We start from the raw sequence: 17,993 nt of genomic DNA, 5'->3' as shown, positions 1-17,993 counted from the left end.
CTGTTTGGCTATGGATCCAGGCCAGAGGGAGGATGTGGGCTCCCTAGCAGTGCCATGTGCTGTTTGAGTGTCTCTGCTGTGTTTGCTGTCGTGCATCTGACCTCCTCCGACTTTTCCCACCGAAATCTTGCAGCTGGTCATGAGGTTGAATTCACCAGCTAACAAGTTTATGAGGAACGCAGGTCAAGACAGAGAGCAAACACCCACACAAGACCGGCAGCGTTTGTGGCTGCTTGTGTTGGGACGGGACGTTAAAACTTTGCGGTGTGGGGTTGTTTTGCCTCCACGACATTTGAAAATCCAAATAGGTGTGAGGTATTTGTGATGCTTCTTGAGTTCGGAGGTAAACAAAGAGCACACGCCAGTGACTTTTATCTTCATTTATTCATAAATTTGATGAGTTGATACCTCATTTGCACTTTTGAAGTCACCGAAAAAAACTGACAGGAAATTTAGTTTTGGTAAAAATAAAAAAAGATCCATTTTAATAGACATCAGAAATTTGGTTTTAATTTGTCTTCATTCAGAGGGGTTAGGTTCCATAGAACATGCTATTCCTCCAACATGAGGTTTTGTTTTGGGGTATTTTTATGATTCCTAGCGCTACGATCCAAAATCCTCCCAGCAACAGCCTTTGATTCCAACTGAAACGTTGATCGGAGAATGCCGAACATGAAAGTTCTCCATAAAATAATGGTGAGTAACGAACACGGGAAGTGTCATCATTGTCTCACTGAGTGTGATGTCGCCTCCGTCACAAACCAAATTCACCACATTGACTCTTTTATTTACAGGTATCGTGTTCTCAACATGGTTCTGCACGAGAGGAACTTGAAATGAGATGAAATGGTGAACTCCCGCAACGCTGACGAGCGCCACCGAACGCACGCACCACTGATTCAGTTCCTCTCCACAATGTGCAAATGAATACAGAGTACTTGCTCAGTGAGACGATCCAATATGAAATACTAGGTCACTTACATCCTTGCGTCCAGATGCGGGCGCCATCTTTGTCAATCTGCATGAAGTGACAGTTTACATCAGTCAATTAAAAAAAAAGGTGCTTTTTTTTTTTGTTTGAAAGACAAGATTTCAACAAGTTCCCACTTCTGAACAATTTTTTATCTGCTGAAGCTGAATCGAACAATTCCTATGCACCTGTTAGCACCTGATCCACAGTACAAGACTGCAAAATGATTGTCGTAGCCACAAAAAGGAAAAAGATTTGTTTGTCATCCGAGAGGTCAAAGGTCAGAATCGGCAAAGGCTCCTTACAACTAGACATGAAAAACTTGTTAATACCAGGGAATGCAAAGCCCCTTAAGATGTTGAAGGCAATGTGGTCGTTAAACCTGAGTACACACACGTTCTTGATTTTGAAATTTACAACAAAAATGTACCGCACTTATTAAAATAACCCATCCATTCTGGATTTCTATTCAGGGTCGAAACATCATTAATGATGTAATCAACAAGTGTTATTGGCTTTGAATGACATCATCACAGACTCAACATTCAAATCAGCACAGCCGCATGATATTTTAAAAGTTTTCTGCCGCCTTTTATGTTCCACAAAGCACATTTAAGAAAAAATGGACAAGACTCTGTGTGTTCTTCTAATGTAGAAATCAGTCCCTCCATGTCCCAGCGTGGACATGCTCCCCCCCCTCGCTGCTACCAGGTCGTCTGGACCTGCGCTGGGTGTCGAATCGTTGTGGATCCTGAACCAGAGTTAACGAAGCCATCGAAAAGTTGGCCCCGGGTGTCAAAGTTCATCGTCCTCGCTGCTCTCCCAGGATGCACAGCTGGTTCCTCTCTGTGGGAGGAGCTCATCCTTCTGTCAGGACTCCTCAGTCACATCCTGGTTGATCACATGCTGGTAACCCTGCACGCTCATTGGCTGTTTCTGAAAGCAAAGGACGCTGAGGAGGACGACGATAATGAGCAGGAGCAGGCAGGCGGACACGGCCAGACTGATGATCAGCTCTGAGGATGGATGGAGGGGAGGAATTAATCACACTGAAAATGTGTGTGTGTGTGTGTGTGTGTGTGTGTCAACAGCTCACCTTTATCCCCTCCCTCTGATGGCACTTGACACTCCTTCTCCCTGTCGTCTGCGATGGAGAGCTTTGTAATGTTGACAAAGTCCTCTAGGGGGCAGTCCAGGGAGCAGCCCGGTAGCTGCTGCTGGTACGGCTCCACCGAGGTGTCGTTACGGTAGAACAGGGACACGGAGAAAGAGCTGGAGGGACACACGGACAAAGACCCGCTGTAGAGGGACCGCGCTGCGTTTGCTTCACTCTGAATTTTGTCCCGATTATAACACAACAAATACGAGCAACAGAGCGCAGCACAGTGACCAGTCGTTACCCGTCGTCGTCTCTGTACAGCTCAAACATCTGACAGGAGGCATATGGAGGCTGTCGTCCGTTGAAAACATTCAAGCTGGCCTGAAGAGCTGTTACCGTGGTGTCATGCTGTAGAACACACACACACACACACACACACACACACACACACACACAGAACAATGACTACCTTTAACATCTTTGTTCGTCAATTATCAAATGGAATTTTACTCCAAGTCTTCAGCGTAGGAAGCGGGTCCCCTCACCGCTGACAGCATCATCATTTTCAGTCGCTGTTTAGACTCCAAATGCGGAATTTTGGAGAGATTCTTCACGATTTCACCCAACAGGATCCCTGAAAGATGCATCATTTCATCTGTTTATGCGAGACTGATGCTGGTCATAGTCTCTTCTTGTCGGAGCACGCCCTACCTCCCTGAAGCCGGCTCTTCTCCTGTTGCCTGTAGACTCCAAACATAACCTGAGAAGGTTCCACAGCGTCTTTACATCATCGTCTCTGTCTCAATCTGCTCAATGAATCTTGAGAAATGACACCATTTTATTTATTTTTTTTACCTGGAAACCAAAGTCTTTGAGGATCCTGAGCTTCTCCATGACACCAGGAGTCACCCAGTCAGGCAAGGACATGTTGTGACGGGTCTGCACACACAAACACACATTCCTGTTCGTCCCAAACTTCAGTTTTGCATGTTTCTTACTCATGAAACAGACATAAATCTTAGAAGATGTGAGAAAATGTTAAATACTGACGCTGGGCACTACGTCCCATCAGGAAAAAGGTCGAGCTTGAATTTGTGGCATTTTAATCAAAACGTCTCCTTTAAAACAAAGCCATCACATCAGTTTTGAATTCTGCACTGCTCAGCTCAACTGTGGAGCCTTTAATGACTCAGCTGACAGCAACTGTCACATGACTAAACCTCAGCTGACCGACAGGAACTAAAAAATGTGTAAATGGTTGAAAACTGTCGGTTTTAAAGAAGTTGTAAAAAAAAGAAAGAAAAAAAAAGGGGGGATTAGGAAATCCTGCACGGTTCCTACTCATGCACTCTTTTGTGTTCTTCCAGTTTTTAAGATCAAATATTCTCTGAAATTTCTGTTTAATCTTGAGAAATAAATATAATTCCATGTTAAAATGTAAATGTCACTGAGCTTAATGACAAGCTACATGGTTGGAGACAACATGAACCCTGTCAGAGGTTTGCATGTTCACGGTCACACAGATTCAACTCTCATCGTTCTCTCGTGTCCTCAGCAATAAAACGCTGGCAGGAACCTGCGCGCCCAGAACATTCATGGGGATCGACAACTGGACGCTTATTTGGAAATCAACAGGGAAAGTAAAGATATTCCCGTTCAAGTATGTTTTTCTTCGTGTGACTCTGGTTCAGTTCTCACAGTTTGATGATGAACAAATAAGCAAAAAACAAAAAAACCAAAGCAACACTGATGGAAAGTTTTCTCTCTCTCCTCTGTTTCCTCTCCACACGGAGGACAATCGATTTACAAGGTTGGACTTTGACACTGCAGAGTCACGACTTTACAAAAACAAATCAACTACACTTTCGTGTGTGTGTGTGTGTGTGTGTGTGTGTGTGTCCTCACCTCACAGAAGAGTGTGTCGTAGACGCTCCACACCGACTCAACGTTGGTGTGGTTCAGTCCAGTTTTGTTCCTCACCAGCTCGATAATGTCCTGCACAACAACAACAACAACACAATGACTCACTCGCTTTTTGTTTACGGGTTCAAGCTAAAGAGCCGAGACAGACCTCATATGTGGAGGTGACGTTGCGGAATTCCTCCGTCTGCTCCGTCTCGTTCATCAGCTGCTTGTAGCGAGGACAGTCTCCCAGAGGGAAGGACAGCAGCTGGAGACGACAGAGACCACCTTCAGAACACGGACAAGCACCCGTCAATCGATTCTCTGGGTTCTACGTACCCGCTCCTCACTGTCAGGAACCGTGTGGACCGGTATCGGCTGCCACTTCAGGTTAGGAGAGAAGATCTGCGAACCGCTGGGGGGGTACAGACCTGGGGGAGGAACGCAGGCTGTTAATGAGAGCAGGAGAAAGAGCAGACGGAGGCGTGAGTGGGAGGAGCCGGTTAACACCTGCCAGGTTGGCCTCGGCGCTCATCAGGGTGCGATCATAGTCTGTGCTGCGAACTGAGATCTGGGGACAAAGAAGGTTCAATAAATAGCACCCCCTCCTCTTGCTAACCCCCCCCCCACAGGAAACACCAGCAACACGCTAAAGATGAAGGGTCCGTCTACCTCATGTCTGTTATAGGACTCGTTGAGGAAGCCGTCATACCGCTTCCTCAGGAACTGACCCAGCTCCAGGTGCTGTCTCATCCCCACCTGAAAAACACACCAGAAGGTCACTGGAGGTCGATGACCTTTGACCCGGACATTCACACACATTCACACGGCACTCCAGGAATATTTTAAAAAATGGACACCTGTCACGGGTATGAACAGGGAAATAACTGACCTATCCAGCCGTAAATAAACATAGGCTCATCAGCAGATACGCTTCATCCTTTCTGCCGTTTTGAACACGTCTGTTTGTGAGTCGATCTGAAATCGATTCGTTCAGACGCTACTAATCTGTGCATGTGATGAAATAAATGCTGTTAAACAATTTTTTTTTTTTATTCTTGGTCATCCAATAACATGTCTAACTATTTTGAAATTAATTGAATGAAAAAAATCCCAGTTTTACAGCTTCACTTCCCATGGAACGTTTCGTATACTTCAGCAAAAACACAAAAACAAAGGGTTAAAAAAAATGAAAGTTCTGTTTTCAGAATGAGACCAGTGTCAGGAGGCATTTCCCAGTGCTGCTTTCAAAAAAGCTCCAGTATGATGTTAAGATGGCTTTGCTTTTAGGCAAAGTACATAGAAAATGATTTATGAAGGTATGTTGGCTTAAGATATGCAAAAAAATTGCAAAAATTGCAATCTTGGACTGTTTTGTTGCGCTGAAGATACTCAAGCTTGTTGTGTCAGACATGAAAAAGCAGAAATGAGTCAATTTAAGCGGAGATTTCCCAAAATAATGGAAGAACAAAATGTTCAAACTGACTACGCAGGTTTTGATCTCAAAGAGGGCGTGAACGCAGGAGGAGTTCTGCAGAAACTAAACACTCAGATGAGGAAACTTCTGCCTGATTGTGAGCTAAGAGAAGAGTTGGATTTCTCTCCTGAGGCCTGGAACTTTTGCGGTAAAGCATCAGTCAGGAACAGTCCTTACCTGTGAGAGCTGTCCGAAGCCCTGAGGCCAGGAGCTCTCTTGGTGCGGGTCAGTGGGAAAGGTTTTGATCGGTGATCGGTCACCATGCCGAAACAACTGCAGGAGACAGGACACTGTCACCTATACACACGTATAAAAATGTCTGGCGCTGTTTTCACACGTCAAATCACATGGAAGGGTAAATAAATACACCGGGAAATAACAAAGATAAGAAGCTGGAACCACACAAACCAGGCATGTATTTCTTAAAAATATCAATCAATCACTGCTTGTAACAGCTTTTGAGAACTGGAAACTTGAAGAAAAAGAGCAATCTCTCACACACACACACACACACACACACACACACACACACACACACACACACACACACACCAAGCCAAAATAGCTGGAAAAAGGTGTGTAAACTCTATTTAAAGGTGGATTATCCCTTTAAAACCCCTGATCTGATCTGCCCTGCCCTCCATGAACGGTGATCTTGTAGGAAACTGTTGCTCAGACTAATACCAACACGTCAATGTGAAAATAGCTGCCATGAGAGTCGCCATTCATGAGAGGAAAAAAAAATCAAGTGACTTGATGTCACAGTGTTAACGACACATCTGTGTCCAACACATCACGTCACAGTTCCTCCCCTTAAAGCTCAAAGGGCAGAAATGAAACTAGTGAAAGCTGCAACAAAATAAATGTGTTTCTGGAGAACTGTCTCAGACCTTAATATAAATGTTGTGGAATATCTGTGGAAAATGGTCCGTGTTTAGGGATTTTTACATTCAAAAATGCAGCCAAACGGTGATGCAGAGAGTTTTCACTGCTTGCATTGGCTGTAGATGTGCCAAGGTAACAAAGGATGTGCAAAACCTCGTACGATGGAAGTGAGACCTTCTTTATATGGAAGTGAATGCCTCTAGTATCAGGTGTCACCAAAGCCACAGCACAGAGCACACAGACAGGTGTTGTTTGCTCTATCCGAGGATGCCTGCTTGGCTCCGGTATCAACCAGTTGGGTTAGTGTATAAAAAGTGTACTGTTGCTGACACGTCCATGGCTACAGTGCCTGAGGTCAGCTGCCACTTCTTGGGAGCAGGTCCGCCCAACCTGTTACTCAGGTTTGTGTGTGTGGTTTTTTTGTTTGTTTGTTTGTTTTTAAAATGCGATCACACAGATCCTGGGCACATTTGCGGTTTAATGTTTGCTCAGCTAGCAATGCTAAGAGGAGGAGCTGATCAAAAGCCAAAGTACATGACAGTTGTTTGAGCTGACGTTCACTGACTGAGAGGTCCCAGTTCAAGCCAGAGTTTACAAGAGCACAACTATTTGACACAAGCTAACAAGACATGTAAATGCCCCATGTGGAAAGACTGTAAATAAATAAATACACAATTTAATAAATGACCTAATTACACATGCACGTTCAATGTTCTCCTCTACTTGAATACCGACTCTGCCAACGGGTTAGCCACGTAGACCCCTGTCGCGCTGCATTAGCCAACAGGGAGAATAACAACAAAGGTCTTTCTTTTTTTTTATTTAATACAACAACATACTTGTTGGTGGAATTCTACATGTGCCGAATTGTCAAGAAAACAGCAACGACAGTGAATGCCAATGGTAATATTCGACAAATGTGCAACAGCAAACCGCAAATTCAGTGAATTTGTTTACGCGATTCCGCAAGCTGGCGGCTGCACAGTCCAGTGTCAGCAGCGTTTGGACAAGCAGTACTAACAGCTAGTTTTAACACTCACCACAGTTACATAGAGTAGTTGTCTATCGGCTGCAGCTTTCCCACTCACGGAACACGCCACAAACAGAAGGAACACCGAACCAGAGAGCATGGTAGCGTCTGGGGGCTAACCTACATTTGCTAACAACAGAGAGAGACGACCGCCCACCGCTCCAGCTGGCGTTTCTTCTTCTTCGTGTGCATTTCCGGTAGCGGTAAAGCAACTTCCTGTCTTCTTCCGTTTCTTTAAATTGGCGCAGGAGACAAACCCGCTGCTCTCTCCTCCCTAGTCTGTGGAATTCTGACATTAAATAATTTGAATATGGATTGCAGACAAATAAATAAATAAATAAATAAATAAATGCTGCAAATATGTTAGCATAAAGAGCCTTCTTTGCACTTTTTTCTTCTAGTTTCACCCACAACGTGAATTTCTCTACGAATAAAGTCATACGAATATTTAGACCATGTTTACTCACATGGTCTTACTGTGAAGTTCATGTTCAGACTTTGCTCCCCGGGCAGCTGTAGTTCTTCACTTCAGCCACTAGATGTCAGACTCGTCTCGGCTAGCAGCTTCTTCAGGAGCCTCCATTTTTATTTATTTATTTGTTTTTTGTATAGCATTTTCATGATTTTAGTCATTTTTAGTCACTTCAAGGTGAGACTTGATGTTAACACGATGATCAAAGCCTGAGCCAACATCTTGAGCGTGTATTTCTAATGATACATAATATAATATAATTGTATCAGATAAAAGCTGGCCCCTCTCATGTGACCCTCTAGTTTACTGATCTGCATCTGTTTACATAGTGAAAAGCAGCTTTACTGGTGGGATCTGGTATCTAGAAGCACTAAGCCTGGAAGACTTTATACTCCTGCAGTCACTGATCCTCTCATGTGCTGGAGGTCTGTGGCACCAGTAAGGTCACCAGTTAAGATCCCAGCGGAGAGTTGACCTCACTCCTGATTACACACGGCGCCAGAAAGCTTCAAGTGTATGACTGGAAGCTACGTGCTAGTTTTATAAATGCAAACAAATGATTCTGTAGTAACTGTAAAATGTAGCTAAACTACAAGTACTGCAGTGCGCTGCTGGGATGTCATCCGGTTACACTGACCTTGACCTTTGACCACCAAAATATGTTCACTTCATTCTTTTGTCCCATTGGATCCTGAGTTATCTTATTACCAACAAGTGAATTAAGGTATCCTGACAAGAAATAAGACATATATAAGATAAGATTTACAGTTCTTGCAGAGCTCTGGTTGAACTGATGTGTTTTAACAACCTTTAACTCACATCTGAATGTGTTTAACTTATCGATGAGGCCATGTCTTTAATCAAGCATCAAGATTTCTTAAACAGAGAAGCACTTGAAAAAGCACCAGAGGTCATAACTCATGACCCTTGAGTTCCCTGTAGAGCAAGTCTGATGGATATCCAGACGATCCTCACGTTCCCCAGAAGTCTCTCGGTCTGATTCTCAACATAAAAATGAACAAGAGCTGTAAAGATTCAGGAAATATCTTGTTAAAACTTTATCATACGTACTAAAACTTACAATCCATGTTTGAACCAAAAGAACAAAACTGGCAGAAGAGAAAACATGTAATTATGGCTCGGTAAAACAAGCAGCAGAACCATGCAGTCATAAGAGGTGCTTCATTTCATTTTAGGGAAGTTAGCACACCTGAAGGTTTGCATAAATAAAAGATCCCTTGTTTCAGGCTTGAAAAATAAAAACATTTAAAAAAACAACAACACCCAGATTGCGACAAAATAAAGCCACAATGGGAACGTATCAGTGCGCCACCTCCCATGAACCGCATGCAAAACAATATTCAGCAATATTCCCTCACTATTGATACCAGCTGCTGTGTGTCTTTCCCAGTTTAATGTCAACAATTATCTCTTTGTCCCTTTTTTTTTGCTCCAGGCTGTTTCGCTCCACTAAATCCTGCTGGAGGTGTTTATGTTTTTGCTCATATCACAGATTATAGGTGGCGGGCTAATGCTGAAAACACATGCTCCAACTGAGCTTAACCTCGATAAATTAACACTTGTGCAAAAAAAACCCAAACACACAAAACAGAAAAACAAGTAAATGTCACTGGGATCACACACACACACACACACACACACACACACACACACACACACACACACACACACACAGAGGAGTATCAACAATAACAATCAGGAGAACAATGGTGATTAGAGAGGGATTAATGCCCAAGGGGGCAGATATGCTCATTATGAAGAATTCACACGGTAGTAAGTGAGGCTCAATCTGTTTGCTGGAAGATTATTAATCCAAGTGTGTGTTTAGGGGGGGTGGGGGTGCGGTGGCTGGTGTGCCCTGCACAGACATGACTAATGACCGTGGAGCTCGCAGGGAGAATCACTAACATAATTACCCAGATGATCTGATGAACAGATGCCTGCAAGCTCCCTCTGATCATCGGACAGGCCCCTGACCGCCCGCTGCAGCAGTGCTCCCATCAACACTGGAAGTTTTCAAATCAAAAGCTGGAAAGAAGTTTGGATGCAGAGCCAAGCTGGGAGGCCAGACGATGGCAGCATTTCCGCGCCGAGCCTTCTTGTTTTGGCTGTTCCTCCCCTGCATGAGAGGCTGTTTTTCATTCAACATGAACGTTAAGTACATGTGGAGCAAATCGCCTCACATACGCCTTTATCCTTTCCTACTGCCACGATTCCAAACAGGATTGAGGAGCAGGTAGTGATGGAGGGTGAAACTGGAGTATAAATTGAGGTATTGACATAGGAAACACAAGGTTCCAGCTGGAGAGGAATGCCCACAGGTTTAAAAATAGGCCACAACACTCCTTATATAACAATTGGGACGTCAGGGTTGTTTACAGTCTCACTGCCCGATAAATGAATGGTTACAATCCAGCATTGTGTTGCACGTTGCAAATCCTCAATAATCCAAATGGGCTCAATTGGTTTATATGAAGAAAAAAAAAAAAACATATTCATGTTTGATTCAACATATTTGCCTTAAGAGAGATCGCGCTACCCTGAATCCCACCGACAAAACGGAGATTTTGTCGTTTTTTTATTTTATTTCAAGCCTCCTGTGGAGGAATTCGTGTTATTATTGTACATAAGGAAAGCTGCTGGAAAGGAGAGGCGGGGTTTAGCGGCTTTGAATTATTTAGCGAGCCAATAGGGAGAGCCAGAGGCGGGTGACTGACAGGCACGGCCCCTGCAGGACGCCCCGCCCCTCTATGACTCCGTGTTTTATTCTGTTTTTAGAGCAGCAGCGTCACATGTTGTTTTTCTGCAGGACCAGATCAGTCGGACTGTTTCTCCCGTGGTGGACAGCGGACACGTCGCTGTCTGCAATGGATTAAATACCAAAATAAAAACGTTTTTGCATTTGAAACTTTTTATCGTTTACTGCGAGTTATTCATTTCAAAAAAGGACTTTGTTTATTTGGAATTTGAAGAGAAAAGAGCGAAATGGCAAGTCCTCCGACGACGGGAGGACACCTGTTATCTAACGGAACGAATGGCGTAAAGAAGTGCGGATACCTGAGGAAGCAGAAACACGGACACAGGCGCTTTTTCGTGCTGCGGGAGCCGACCGAGCGCTGCCCAGCCCGGCTGGAGTATTATGAGAGCGAGAAGAAATGGAGGAACAAGTCCGCTGCGAAACGGGTCATAACTTTGGACTCGTGTCTGTGCGTAAACAAACGGGCCGACGCCAAACACAAGCACCTCGTCGCCCTCTACACCAAGGACGAGTACTTCGCAGTGGCTGCGGACAACGAGCAGGAGCAGGAGAGCTGGTACGGGGTTCTGACTGATCTCATAGCAGAGGGCAAAGTGTATGACAGCCCCGCTTCCACCTCCTCCTTGGTGGGCTTTGAGGAAGCCAGCTACGGTCTCATTAGTCCCGCAACAGCCGTCTATAAGGAGGTGTGGCAGGTCAACTTGAAATCCAAAGGCTTGGGTCAGGTCAAGAACCTGACTGGAGTGTACAGGCTGTGTTTGTCCAGCCGGACCATCAGCTTTGTGAAGCTGAACTCAGAAACAGCGGCTGTCAGTTTGCAGCTCATGAACATCCGGAGATGCGGCCACTCAGACAGCTTCTTCTTTATTGAAGTGGGACGGTCAGCAGTCACTGGGCCAGGCGAGTTCTGGATGCAGGCGGAGGACTCGGTGGTGGCGCAGAACATCCACGAGACTATCCTGGAGGCCATGAAGGCCATGAAGGAGCTGTCTGAGTTCAGGCCGCGGAGCAAAAGCCAGTCGGCCAGCACCAACCCCATCTCTGTGCCCACGCGACGGAACCTCAACAACCCACCCCCCAGTCAGACAGGCCTAGTGAGAAGGTCCAGAACGGACAGCATGGCAGCCACATCCCCGGGGAGAATGTTCACATCCTGCCGGATTAGAACAGCCAGCGAGGGGGATGGAAGCGTGACGCGGCCTGTCTCCATGTCCATATCTGTCAACGGGAGTCCCACCAGTCCAAACTCGGGGACCCTCAGCAGGTCCCAAACTCTGAGCAGTGGGCGCACCTGCAGGATGCTTGACTCCTCCTCCAACCTGCATCACAGCCTGTCCATGCCAGTGTCCAACTCCCCTCCTGGCACCTCTAGCCCCCTCAGCATGTCTCCCAGAGGGGGGGCCAGTATCTCCACTCCTGACAAGGCTCGGCGACCCTTCAGCTGCAGCGCCTCCATCTCTGGCTCTCTCAGTGACACCGGCTTCATGCTGTGCGATGATTTCAGCTCCAGCCCCGGTGAGCCCAAGTTCCTCCCTCTGACCCGCAGCGACACCCCCGACTCTCTGTCCAGCACGCCTCCATCCCGTGACATCAGCGACCCCTGTGGTTACATGATAATGGAGGGGGCGAACGGCAGCAGGTCCAGGGCGAGCTACGAGAGCTTGGCGTTTGACAAGGCTTACAGGAAGCGGACACACTCCCTCACCACACCACGTCAACAGAAGGTGGTGGCGCCCCTGTCCTCAGCCTCCCTGGATGAGTACACTCTCATGAAAATGACCCACGATGGGCAAAACTCTCACTCCGCCTCACCCAAAGTGTGTTACCCCGAAGATTACGGAGACATCGAAATCGGTTCATCCAGGAGCTCCAGTAGTAACTTAGCTGATGACGGCTACATGCCCATGACTCCCGGCGTGGCGCAGCAGCCTGGTAAGGTCGACAACTACGTCCCCATGAGCCCCATGTGTGTGTCTGCACCCAAGCAGATTGTGAACCCGAGGGTGCATCCTCAAGCGGCTGGCAACAGGGGCTACAAGACCAACTCCCCCTGCAGCGTCTCTTCAGAGGACAATGGCTACATGAGAATGTTTTGTGGCTCCAAATCCTCCATGGAGAGTCCAGACAGGAACGGTGAATACATGAACATGTCACCTGGAAACCCACCTCCACTCCAGACCCCCCCTGACTGCTACCTGGGCCTGCTGGCTGGTGAACCCCTGTCAGTGAGGCCAGTTTACCAGGCCAACTCCCTCACCCTCCCTGCTAAACTTCAGGCCTCCAAGACTGAAGATGACAGCCAGTATGTGTTGATGAGCCCCCAGAGTTTGAGGCAGAGGGCCGGCGAGTCAGACTACTACTCAGTGATGCAGCCCTCTGCATCTCACACCCCACTGAGTCCCTCAGTACCCTCCCCCGTCAGACATAGCCGGGTGGAGAGTCTACCCTACAGGGGGAGGCTGGGCAGGCCTAACAGGCTATCCTTGGACACCCTAAGGACCCTGCCTAGCATGAACGAACACCCCCTGCCTGGAGAACCCCGCAGCCCTGGGGAGTACATCAACATTGACTTCAGCGGCACCAGATTCTCCCCGCCCTCCACAGAGTCATCATCCCTGGGTTCCAGCGGCGGGGGTCCAAGGAGATCCTGCCTGACCGACTACATCAACCTGCAGCTGGGCTCACACTCCTCTAAGGAGTCTGACACTCCTGCTGCGCGCCTGGACACACTCCCAGAGTGTGACAAGGATGGAGTGTACCGTCTGGATAGTGAGAAAGGGTCTCAGGGTGATGAGGGGAAAAATGACTACACTGAGATGACGTTTGGGATGACCAGCTCGCCTCCGCAGCTCGTTCCTCACAACACTTCAAGGTACGTGTATCTGTTAATTATTATGAATGAGGCAATGCTGGCATTGCAGCTAGGACTTGAATCTGAAGGCAGCGTTCTGGTTTGTACTCTGGACTTTCCTTTTTACCCGATGCATGTTTAGTTTGTAGCAGATGATCCACAGTGTTACAGGCTGATTGATTAAAAATGTTGATTTGGATGCAGAAGAAGGGGCTGTAAATGGGGGCCTGTTTCTGACCAGTTTGTTATATTTTGAATGTGGTCCTCTAGCAGCCAGAGTAGCAGGGGGAGGAGGCTTTCTCTGGAAGACCAGGGAGTCCCAGAAGCCATTGGGGTCTTCCTGCTTGAGGCCACTTCTTCTACCACAGTGGACCCCGACTGTTCTGCCAAGGTGATCCGAGCCAATCCCCAGGGACGACGGCGCCATAGCTCAGAGACCTTCTCCTCCACCGCCACTGTGACCCCCGTCTTCCCCTCCTTCGCCCGCGGTGATATGGTGAAGAGGCACAGCTCGGTGGAGAACATCTCATCCAGGAGCAGCGAGGGCTCAGATGAGGAGTGCGGCAGCCCCGTGAACCGGCAGAACTCGGCCGGTTACCCCAGCGGACTGAACTACATCGCCCTGAACCTACTGGACAACAGGGGCGTGGAGAAATGCGAGGACCTGGTTGGCTTCAAACCCACCAGCAGCTGCAAAGGGGGTATCAATGGATTACACAGCACGCCATATGTCTGTTTGGGATTCAAGGAGGCTGCAACCACTGCCAAAGGTGAGTGGGGTTGATGTCAGATGTGTTACTGCTGAATAATTCAGCTAGTACACACTCAAAAATAGAGCTATGCCCATATAGGTACAAGTGCTTGTCTCTGGAGGTGGTTCAGCTCACTTTGTACCATTTCTGTGAGTCAGAGGCCGATCTTGAAGACCACAGTTGTACTTTGAGGGAGCAAATTAACATTTTACAGGTCTGTTCTTGTCTCTTACCTCCATCTTTGTGTGGGTGGATATAAATAAAATAACTTTTAACTTAAAACAAATGACCACAAAAGCTCGGTAGAAAAAAAAATGTGGGTGAGGACAAACTGGCTCTTTTCTTTGATTTCAAATGAAGTAGGTGGTGCTAATGGTGCCTTCAGGTACTCCTCTTAAAATCCTTCAATTCCTTGTGGTGTTTTAGTACCTATAATGCCAAACAGTCAAGGGGTGATAATCGCAGTATTTCCCACAGTATGTGAACGCAGCTCCATGCTGCTGTGGAACGTGACCAGGCTGAGAGCTCTGAAGTAAACAAGCACCATGACAGAGCAGGACTCTGCCTCGCTGCTGCTGCTGCTGCTGCTGCTGCTGCTGCTGCAAATAGCGAAAGTGGATTTTCAGCATTCCATTTGCAATGAATGAAAGTAGTTTTCACAACGTGATACTGAAGGTGGACTCTGAAGCGTCAGTAGGCCTGATCAAGGCTGTAAACTGTGATCGCACTTTGTTATTATTAGTAATGCGCTGGGTAATGCCGGAAGAATGCCTCCAAGCTGTTACTGAAGCCGTTCTGTCAGTTGTAATGTCACAGTGAGCTGCAGGCATTTCCGGCTGTTGTTGTTCGGTTGGATAGGCATTAGGATGTGTTGCACATCAGTGTGACCTCCATGAACCCCTCAGTCCCACCATCCCGCGATCAATACCAGAACACCCCAGCAGTGCGATGTAAGGCTCCAGCAGTTCTACGTTAAACTATGATTAATTATTGGTGAGCTCACATGACAGAGGTGGGCGTTGTTGTTGGCGGTGTGTGTGTGTGTGTGTGGGGGGGGGGGGGGTGGAAGCTGACATGTGAGGCCCAGCACAAGTGTGTATGCGTCCTTGTAGGCAGGGAAAACAACAAGTGGGCGAGTTGCTATGCAGCCATCAGGTAACTGGATGTCACGGTTCACATTCCTGGCAAAGCGGTTTTGAAAAGTTGCTGGGGGGGGTGCTGTTTTTGTCAGTCCATTTGAATAGAAGAGGGCTGTTAATAAGTAATAAATGTTATTATTTGTATAAGATAAATGAATGTGCCTCCATCTACAGTATGATTTGTAAATTAAATTTATGCTGTCATGTCAGAAGCGTGTGACAGTGTCATGATCGGTCGGTAAACCAATGATGCTCGTCTGCGTCCCTGCACAAATTGAATTTACAGGAAAAAGTAGTGCTTGTTTTCCCTTTGTACCGTCCCAGTTGGCACGTGCTCTCGTGTTTTGATGGCGTACAAATACTTCTATGGCACTAATAAATCTTTCATGTAATTGACCAGGGAGAGGGAGGGGTTGAGTCAAGCACATACATGTGGACCCCAGCACGTACACATGCAGAGCGCTGTTTTGTTTTGTTTTTTTTCTCATTTGCGTAGCCTGTATCCATGAACACTTGGCAGAGATGTGCAGCGAGCGAGAGCGTCGCCTGTTTTGTTTTCCATCCCCGCTTGCCTGGCTGTGTGGGAGCCAGCGAATGCGTGCATAATGGGACAGGATGGCACGTGCACTCCACTGCCCTTCTGCCTCATTAGGCTGTTCACTTAGCAGAAGTAAGACAAGCAGAGCAGGGGGGGCGGAGGGCGGTGGGGGGATGGAGTGCTGCCTTGTATGCTCAGTAGAAAGAGGATGGGAGGGGCTTGAGCTTTTAAGGCAACAAACAAACTCATTGGCGAGGCCCTCTTGAAAGCGTGGTGCATTCTGGGAGTGATGGCAGACCTGAGCGTTTGTTTACTGAAAACTCGGTCCCACTGCTGTGCGCCGAAGCGAGGTGAGGGAGGTCAAACTGTGCTACAGGGTTTTTGGCGCCAGGCCCCACTAGCAGAGGGCTTTGATTTCGTGTTTATCAGGACGTCATGCTGGGGCCCAGGACCGTGTGCCAGCCTGGCCCAGAAGTATGCAGGTTTTCATTCCAGCCTGACACATCTGCACATCAACTCTCAGAGAAACGCTCTCTGACAGCTCAGGGTAACTCGGGGGCCCCTGGAGGAAGACGGGATGCCTCTGACTTCAGCCTCTGCTGCATTTAGAAAAAGTTGATTGAAACATTGAAATTAAAAAAAAAACAAAAAATCATCACAAACTTCAGGTGTTTTTGGCTTCTTTTGGTAAAGAATTCAAACAGGAGGTGGGAATGTTGTCGTCCTCAGGTGTTCCCAAACTACCTGCTGCATCAGGAGAGTTCCTACCTGTGCAGTCCTCCAGGCCTCATCAAGCCCACTGCTTCGCTTTACTTCAAACCACTTGATAGAAACTTCTGCATGTTTCATTTTTGGAACATTTCCACAGGTCAAATTCACTTGAGAGTTAAATGGAAACACATTCAGCGTGACCTGCTTCCATTCTACAAAATCTTTTTTGGGGGGGGGGGGGGGGTGAGTGCTCCACTAGATTCAGCTTCGACGTCTTAACTCCCGGCATCAGGGCCAGGTATTTATTTACTGCTTTTGTTGTCAGCGGGCCAAACCATGTGATGGGGAGTTGGCGTTTACCTCGGCCTTCCCGTCACCTCCAGCAGTCCCGGCTAGCCAGAGCTCAGCCAGGTGGATGTTCTGTACCAGACCCAGATTAGCCAAGTCAGCCGTCTCTGTTTCCACCTCTCAGTCTGACTAATACCTTTATCTGACGGCGACGAAGTCTTCCTCTCTGATGAGTCAAGACATCTCCTCCTGACTACACTCCCAGTGTTGATGTAGAAAGGCGGGGCGGTGTTAGCTTCAATCCATCATGCAGCTTCTTAGTAGGTAGATGAGAGAGTCAAAGGGGTCTCCAAGACAGGAGGACCCCTGCTGGGACCTGGGTGCTGGGTGGCAGATGGCTTCTCTCTGGAGGGCAAGTGTGTGAGAGAGTGTGGATTTGGCGGGGGGGTAAACACCTGCCCCTCATCCCTGTCTTCACACACATGCAAACATTCATTACACCAATTGCCCTGCTCATGCAAACTCTGGCACGTAAACATACACTCACACAAGTATATGTTCTCTCGGGCACACACTCACACACACAAATCTACCTACTCACTATCCCTCTGCTAATGACAGCCACACCATCTGCCGCACCCACGGGCTGCAGTGTGTGTGTGTTTGAGTGTGTGTGTGCGTGTGCGTGTGTATGTGTAATTCATCAACCAGATTAGAGGCGTTCGTGTCCATCTACTCTCAAATCCCACGTCTCCTTCTTCTCATTCAGCCAGTAGTATCGCTGGTGATGTCATCGCTGAGATGATGTTCCAAAAGCACCCAGCAACTGCATCTTACATCTATCTGTCACACACATTTGCAGTTGTGTGTGCATGCGTGTGTGTGCATGCACTCTGGAGGGGCAGCGGGCGAAAGAGGTCTACTTGCACAGCCATGCATCTCTAACTCGCTGCGAGCTGCTCTGAGCATGCTCAGTAGATGTTATGACAGGCAGAGGGACACACAGCCCATTCAGATTTTCTCCTCATGCCCCTCTTTTCCTGTTTTTGTGCTTTTCCTTGCTGCTCTGATATGAATACACACACACACACACACACACA

At 47.3% G+C, this 17,993-nt stretch overlaps 2 protein-coding genes across 2 annotated transcripts in view; one reads left to right on the top strand and one right to left on the bottom strand.

Moving 5' to 3' along the window:
• Window positions 1-349: 349 nt before the first annotated feature.
• Window positions 350-7,555, bottom strand: acp2 (acid phosphatase 2, lysosomal). The gene is made up of 13 exons (XM_086199342.1): window positions 7,374-7,555; window positions 5,626-5,721; window positions 4,644-4,730; window positions 4,482-4,542; window positions 4,311-4,402; window positions 4,141-4,239; window positions 3,975-4,064; window positions 2,925-3,008; window positions 2,781-2,829; window positions 2,615-2,703; window positions 2,371-2,477; window positions 2,067-2,242; window positions 350-1,986 (listed from the first exon to the last, which is right to left on the bottom strand). The coding sequence occupies exons 1-13, from the start codon at window positions 7,461-7,463 to the stop codon at window positions 1,841-1,843; spliced, it is 1,266 nt and encodes a 421-aa protein (XP_086055468.1). The 5' UTR covers window positions 7,464-7,555; the 3' UTR covers window positions 350-1,840.
• Window positions 7,556-10,653: 3,098 nt separating this feature from the next.
• LOC147272674 (insulin receptor substrate 2-like) overlaps window positions 10,654-17,993 on the top strand; it is a 12,368-nt gene continuing 5,028 nt past the window's right edge. The window contains exons 1-2 of the mRNA XM_086199320.1: window positions 10,654-13,486; window positions 13,736-14,235. Of these exons, the coding sequence (XP_086055446.1) occupies window positions 10,842-13,486; window positions 13,736-14,235 (3,145 nt within the window). The 5' untranslated portion in view covers window positions 10,654-10,841. The remainder of the gene's footprint in view (window positions 13,487-13,735; window positions 14,236-17,993) is intronic.

The sequence above is a fragment of the Aulostomus chinensis genome, chromosome 1 (genome assembly GCF_037954235.1).
Source record: "Aulostomus chinensis isolate RoL2024-O1b breed Wild chromosome 1, RoL_Achi_v1.0, whole genome shotgun sequence".
NCBI lineage: Eukaryota > Metazoa > Chordata > Actinopteri > Syngnathiformes > Aulostomidae > Aulostomus > Aulostomus chinensis.
This window is presented reverse-complemented; position numbering and strand designations above follow the sequence as displayed.